The sequence below is a fragment of the Gossypium raimondii genome, chromosome 5 (assembly GCF_025698545.1).
Source record: "Gossypium raimondii isolate GPD5lz chromosome 5, ASM2569854v1, whole genome shotgun sequence".
Classification (NCBI taxonomy): Eukaryota; Viridiplantae; Streptophyta; class Magnoliopsida; order Malvales; family Malvaceae; genus Gossypium; species Gossypium raimondii.
Window position 1 is genome coordinate 36448134 of NC_068569.1, and position 8117 is coordinate 36456250.

General features: G+C 31.2%; 1 protein-coding gene across 1 annotated transcript; it reads right to left on the reverse strand.

Annotated features, from left to right (window-relative positions):
* Nucleotides 1-4838: 4838 nt before the first annotated feature.
* LOC105765978 (uncharacterized) lies at nt 4839-7462 on the reverse strand. Its single transcript, XM_012585269.2, has 8 exons — nt 6934-7462; nt 6741-6835; nt 6530-6633; nt 6241-6341; nt 6051-6154; nt 5487-5924; nt 5274-5405; nt 4839-5190 (listed from the first exon to the last, which is right to left on the reverse strand). The coding sequence occupies exons 1-8, from the start codon at nt 7177-7179 to the stop codon at nt 5034-5036; spliced, it is 1377 nt and encodes a 458-aa protein (XP_012440723.1). The 5' UTR covers nt 7180-7462; the 3' UTR covers nt 4839-5033.
* Between the last annotated feature and the right edge of the window lie 655 nt (nt 7463-8117).

Genomic DNA, 8117 nt, shown 5'->3' on the forward strand with positions numbered 1-8117 from the left:
TAACCACTAAAACTGATAGATTTTTGTGTCATACATTCACAATACCCAAAATTAAAATTTTGGGGCGTGTAGTAGCTCGAATTTGGGGCTAGTCGGAATAGTGGTTTCGGGACCACAAATTCGACGAGAAAAAAATTATTTTCATTATATTTTTATGGTCTACAATTTCACAAAATGATTTCATGAAAATTTCGTTCAAAAATTTTGACATTTGGGCACTCAATTTAGTCAAAAGGACTAAATTGTAAAAAGTGCAAAAGTTGAGTTCTATATGTTAGAGGTGTCCAATTGTTATGAAATTTTAAATTGGAGGTCTTTATATGGTAATTAGACCATTGTTTAAGTTGGTGGACAAAAATGGGTATGGTTAGGCTAGTTTCCAAAGTTTTTCATTAAGGGCATTTTGGTCATTTAGTTATTAAAATGAATTAAAAACAAAATTAAAAGTCAATTTTTGTCCATCTTCAACCCCTAAGCCGAAAATTGCATGGAGAAACCATGGCTAGGGTTTTTCAAGCTTCGAAGCTCGATTGTAAGTCCGTTCTATCTCCGTTTTTAATGATTTTTAAGTTTTTGAAATCCTCGTAACAAGATTTACCTATTTTTACCATTGTTTTAAACTAGGGTTTGTGTTTAAAAATTTACCCATGAATGATATGCATGTATTTTGATGTTTTATGGAAGAATATGAATGTTTGGAGTGTGATAAACGATTTGTACTAAGTAATTTTCGATGAAAATGCCTAAAAAAATTAATTTGTAAAAGTTATAAAATATGTCACAAGTGTGTGAATAAGTGAGTATTGTGGATTGCTATAGTTATGAAAATGGTTCAGCTAGGCCTAAAATGCAAGGAAATTGAATAAAAATTATTTTACGAGCCTAGGATAATTTTGTGAAACTTTAGGGGTAAAAACATAAATTTTCCAAAGTATGATTTTTGGACTGGAATGAATAGTGTGAAGGTTATATAAGTTAAATGTATTGTTATAAATCAAGAAAGACAAGAAATTGAAATTGATCAATAAAAAGAAATGTGAGAAAAAGTGAAAAATTCCCGAATGAACCTTTGGAATAAAAAGGGATACGAATGAAGTGACAGAAATGATCACATGTGTGGCACAGATTGTGTGTAGGCCACTATGTAAAAGTGAAAGTGATGGTCACGTGTGTATTACTATGTGCAGGCTACTACGTGTACGAGAATGACAGGTCGCATGTGTAGTACTACGTGCAGGCTATTATGCGTACCAGATAGTTTCGATCACGTGTGTAGTACTATGTGCAGGCTACTACATGTATCGGATGGTAATGGTCACATGTGTAGTACTATGTGCAGGCTACTGTGTGAACCGAATATCATTGATTAGTAAGGTGGTTGTTATGTGTTGATTCCACCGGACATCATTGATTAATAAGGTGGTTGCTATGTGCTGAATCCACCGAGTATATGTTATTATTTCGAATGTTCATCGGGAAATTGACTAAGTTAATTGAATAATGAATATATGTATGGAATTGAATTGAATATCGACTTAGAAATGGAAAAGTGAATTTTGAATTGAATTGTGATTGAAAGTGAAAAAGTGAAATTATGAAAGAGTACATTTAGCAATAAAACAATTTAGACAGCAACAGTTGTGTGACTTTGAAAAATCACCAAAAATGGTGGAGGTTGAATTAGAGGCTGAATGAGTCTATTTTCACATAAAAGAAATAAAGCAAGCAAAGGAGTTATATATTTTGAGATATTTGAAGTTTAGTTAGACAGAGTCAGAATGAGTTCGGAGTCCTCTGTTCTGACTTTGGAAAATTTTCAAAAATTGTACAAAACTAATTATGGGATAAAGTTTATATATTTAGAATCCTCAGTGAATCTATTTTCAAGAGAAATAAACGAAAACAATATTCGAATTATGTACAATGAGATAATTAATTTTTAGTGAAGAGAGATTAGAACTGTCGAGCAGTGAAACAGGGGAAACTTTAAAGAATAAATTGTACTATTTGGCTAAACCAAAAATTCTGAAAATTTATGGTAAGAAGATATGTGAATCTAGTTTAGGGAAAATTTACGGATCTTAATTTGGAGTTCTGTAGCTCCGGGTAAAAATAATTTAGTGACTCTGACTCGAATAGACAGCTTTGAATATACATGTGAGTGAATAGTGAAATTGTAGTTAATGTTGTTTAAGTGTGTTATACACATTAAGGATGTAGAATGGAGAGGAGGAGGAGGAAAATTGGAAGAACATATAAATGATTTTTGTATAATTGGCCATATGCTCGATTATAATCGATAAACGATTGAAAAGAAATTATGTTTATAATTGTGCATTATTAGTTAAATTTCATTTGAGAAAATAAAGTTTCATAGTATGTGTATGTGGTATACTTGGTATATGATTTGGTATGTTGCAATGTCAGAAATGGCTTATGAATTAACTCATGTTGATAAGTTTGATACATAAAAAAATGTGGTGCTTATCCATGCTTATAATGCTTATACTATATGTTTATTTCGATAGCATGTTTGGTGTGTATGCTTAGGCTTTGGCCAAGTTGTGGCTGGATTATGCCACATTAAATTTATAAAATTATGCATTGAGATGGTAAATGTCTAGATGGAAATATGCTTGTGATCATAAAAGGGTGGTAAGGTTTAAAGTTTGTAATCTTTATTAAAATGGTTTATCATGTGGTTAGTCTTCAAAAAGACTAGCTTGCGACTATGGTTGAGTGTAATGTTTATATCTTGTGTGATATGCATAGGAAACGGGAGTGGAAAGAAAATGAAATACTAGGTTCATGCTTGAAGTGTAAAATGATGCAAAAAGGGGACGTTAAGTTAAACGATAAATATGTATTAGTATTGAACTTAATGAAATTGAATTGTACATGAATTAAATGGAAATTTCAAATGATATGATTTGAATTAAATGAATTATTGTGGTATTGAAATGTATATTGGATTGAGAAATTGAATTGAATCGTGAACATGAGAATCGTGAATTAAATGAAATGAAAATGAAGAATTGAATTGCATGAGTATGTATTGGGTCTCAGAAGCCCTATTTGTTACAAATATAGTATTTTGAAGTCATAACGTGAAGATTTATAAAAGCATGTTAAAAATTTGAAGAGTTTAAATTTGAATGAAATTTTATAACTCGGTTTAACATGTTTATAAGTGTATGTGTTCTGGTAATGTCTCGTACCCTATTCCGGCGTCGAATACGGGTAAGGTGTGTTACAATGTGACATCGCCAGATTCGGTCATAACGTTTAGACCGAATTTGGGGTGTTATAGGGAGTTACAAAATTAAAATCATTTCAACTTAATACACAAAAGTTTGTGTCAACTTTACTTTTACTTAAAAACACTTTAATTTGTTATATTAAAACATATTATCCAATAAAACTTAGTTTAACATATAGCTTGAACTCATATCAAACGAGTGTTTAACAATAACTTTAACTCATCGCTCCATACAAATAAAGACAAACAGCATGCAATGTTAAACCTCAATTTTTACGCTATATATCATGCATAGGAGAAGATCCACTGATTTACATTACATTGGTTTATTTACCCAATGATGTATGATAACTTACATACAAAATCTCAAAATTTTCTTAAAAACATGAAAATTGATTCTTTTGACTTTTCTTAATTTTTTCCAATATGTGAAACAATCATTTTACTTTTAAGTCTTTCAATCTAACTTATAAATCCAAATAAATAAATAAAACTTTAAAATTGCTTTCTAGTTTATTAAATGGATTATTTTTAAGAAGGATATTTGATACACTAGCAATGCATTTTTAACTTCATAAGTAGAGTTATAAATTTGTCACATGTTCCATTCTTTTATATACATTTTTATTTTTATTTTAGTATACCTTATATACATTTTTCATCAACCAAACCCTACTTGTTGAATTTTTAAATTCCACTGGTAGTATGCCAAAAAAATTCCCATTTTTAATACAAAGACATAGAGTTTAATTTTACAATTTGATTTTAAAAATCATGTGTTTTATTTATGAGAAAATATTTGATACATTGTCGTAGAATTTTAGATTCTACAACAAGTGTCTTTCAAGGGTATAATAAAATATTAAAATAAATATTTAAAAAAGACACATGTCAATTTTAAAACTACTTGTAAAATTTTTAAAAAAACATTACCAACATACCAAAATCACCATTTATTTATTTAGTTTTTAATTTTTTAAAGTATTATTATCCACTATCAATGATTTTTTACTCCACAAGCAATAGCAACAATCTTACATAAGTATTTAATTGATATTTTAAAAATAAAATAAATAAATGAGACATGAGAAATCAAGAATCTTTACCACAAATGTATCAAATAATAATCCCTTTTAAATATAAATAAAGATACATGATTTTTCTCATCCCCAGGTAAGTTAGTTTAATATCTAGAATATAATTTATATATTCAAATTAAAATTTATAAACAATTATCTATTATTTAAAAAGTCGTTAAGAATTTTCATATATTATAATATTAATAAATTTAAAATCATTTAAATTTATTTATTTTAAACTTCCCAAATAATTTTTTTACAATAATACAAAACACTTGAAATAATCCTTTTTTCAACGTCATTTTCCAAAAGTTTAATTTTTCATACCTAAATTTTTAAAACACTTTGTAACGGTACTAAACTAACCTTTAAGCACATTTATATGAGAATGTGCTCTCTAAAATGGATCCAACTTTAAGTTAAGATAAAACATTGATTCTGAAGTCCCTCACATAGCTTTAGCTACGAAATACTGAATCAGCATAAGGAAAAATAACGAATAAAGAATGGAAATATTACAATTAATGGTGGTAGTGAAGAAAACATACTGAGAACTTTAACAATGATTTCTTCTTTTCACCAGTCATGGGCTTACAAGAGTTGGTGACAAATAAAATGTTTTGTCACTAAGTTTGTAAGAGTTTTGTTCCTAAAAAGAATGTTATCTGCAACCCTCTAAAATGCTTAACAAGCATTCATGGAGCTTCATTGGGTAAAGTTTGTGAAGTCTTCCTAAAAATATGTTTTCTGCAACGCTCAAAAATGTTGTCGTACATAAGATCAAATTGAACACCTGCCCTTTCTCTATTCAATATGAAAAATATGTGATCTGCCTCTACAATCTTGTAATACCTGCCATTTTTCATTATACAATTGTATATATGTCAAGCTCATGCTATTAGTAATGGAATAAAAACGAAATGAGTGATACTAACCATATGCCTGGCTGCAAAGGTTGGCAATCAGAATCATTCACAATGGAACAGCTTGGGTGTTCTATCGGGAGACGAGGGTGAGTCATGGATATCGTATTAAGTGCTCCATCGTTGTCCTGCCAATCCTCGTCCCTGCAAATACCAACATGTTTTCAAATTAAAGCCTTGAGCAATGCAATCAACTTCAAGCAACAAGATGAAGTTAATGTATACCGGTAGCCTTTATACGGTGGAGGAACATCGGTAGGATATCGATACAGGCTCATCTGTAGAACTCGCATAAAAAGCATAGGATGAATACCAAGAATGCCAGAAGGAACTGTGACACCAAGGATCTTCCTTGTACGTTTTGTAGCATAGCTGAAATAGAACGAATTCGGAAAGGTTTGCAGATTACTGTTCAGTTTTATCGATCCCTGAATCGTAAGATCAGGAAGGATCCAATCTCCAGTAGCCCAGGGACCTGCATTCCCCAAGAGGCAATCAACAAGACCCCAAAGACCTGCTTTTCTCCATGACAAGTTAAAGTGATCAAACCCGAAATTGTAATAGGCCTTTAGCAAGGGGATGTCCAACCAGTCATATATTATAACTCCTAAGCGGCATAGCTGCAGCAGACATAAAGGTTTCATATTTTGCCCATCTTCCGGCCTAAAAGTGATCAAAATCACAGCAACAATAAATCAGAAAACTCTCAACATGGCTGAGTTGAAGCAAGGATCCAAGGAACACAATATGAAATATCAAGCAAAGAAGATTATTTTAAAGGGAGCTTACAGCATGCCATCTAAATAAGTTCTTGTAGTCCCATTGAAAGCCCCGGATAAGGCTGTTATGCTTAACACCCAATTCTCAGAAGTATTCTCATATCCCTCGAATGCCTAAGGAAAAAAACACGATCGGCACTCGAACAAAGAAAAAGAATCTGTAAAAGATGACTCTACGTACGAATTGGTAATGGACTAACCTTATCAGCAAGCATCTGCTGCAAGACACGCACAACCTGAGCACCAGCTGAATGGCCAACAAAGTGAATAGGGTGATCTTCATCCCATTGTGGGTAATGCCCTGTCATCCCAACATCACAGTACAACAATCAAACCAGTCTTACATGAACGTGGATCGATCCAGTACAAAGAACGAATACCAAAACGTGATTTCTAATAACAATGTTTTGTCAAAATGAAAACACACAAATAGAAAAAATAGATTAATAATAATATTCAATAAAAAAAAGGTGGGACATTTCAGCTTGCCTTGTTCATAAATTCGACCAAACCGAGAGTGGCCACAAGTCTTGCTATGTCGTTCACCATAATCAACTCTCCCACCTTTCAAATAATAGAACAATTCACGAGCCCTGAAAACCAAAACCCCATAACCCTCTCAAAATTCCCATACCAACATACAAAATCAAACCTAAATGGACCTAAATTCAACCATTTAATCCGTAAACAATCAGCTTACCTATCATATATGCTGGTGAGAGACCCCAAATCAGGCACAAGAACCCTCTCATCTTTCTTTTCAGCCCCTCCAAAATATGAAAAGCTTCCGAATTTCTGCAAACAGAACCCAAACCACATCATAAATTCTGCTTCAACTAAAAAAAAAAAACCATGTTAATGAACACCAAAAAGAAAAAAGAAAACAAACATACTCCTTTGCCAAATCCAAAAATGCCATGAACCAAAACAATAGGAGGCAGATCATCAACAGTAGACTTACTGGGATCTTGCTTTTTCACCTCTAAACTTACATTAGACTTGAAAACACATTCACTCAAAGCCTGTGAAAGGTCCGCAGCAACAGCAGTGCTGTACACATAAAACCCATATAAAAGATGAACCACCGAGCTAATAAACAGCTCAGCTAATTGAAAAGAAGAAATCCACCATCTTATCATCTTCTACCAAAAAAACAAAAAAAAGCCCCAAAAGATTAAAATTCCAGACGATTCGCCTCCAATTTCTTGCTCTACAAAGAAACAATGGAGGCTTTCCTCTGGGAAAGATATGACCCTTATATGCTACTGCCGTTGAAAAGGGGGGCAGATGAAACAGGTTACCAATTTTTTTTCTGCTGTATGATTTTGGGTTTTTGGTTTTGATTATAGATTGCTTCTGGGTTTCAAAGTTTGAAAATTGTTTTACCACAAATTGTTGCCTATATTTTTCCACATTTCCAAACATACAGAAAAGATGACCAATAAGAAGACTCAGTGTTGATGGAGCCCACACCCAGTCTTCGCCCCTCTCAGATTTCCACACATATCTCGTTTTCCAGGTGGAATGGCCCCCCAATTATTATACAGAACCCACCACAAAAATTAATATCGGCATAATAATATTTTTGTGCTTCCAATTTTATAAAAAAATTTATTTTAGACAATTCATTTATTTTTACTCTTCTTTTAGTCTTTAAATTTGTATTTTTTATCAAATCACTTAAAAGATGAGAAGGTTAACTTTTGTTATATTAGTTGATTTATGTGGATTATTACATAGATGACAAATTAGCATTTAATTAATTTCTTAAAATTTTAAAATATTTAAAATAATTTTTTTAAATTTTGTTAATAATTTTAATGATTTTTAATTTTTAAATAATTCTTATATTTTTAAATTTTAAAAATTAACTAAATGCTTATATATTAATCTCTTGACAATTCACTTGGATACTATATTAACAAAAATTAAAAACATTAATCTTTTCTATTTATTTTAAGATAATTTGAAATATATATATATATAAGCTCCATAGATTCGCTCATTAAAGAAAAGTGTTGATGGGCGGTGGTAAATTATGAATGATACCATACCATTTTACTGAAAAAAATATTTA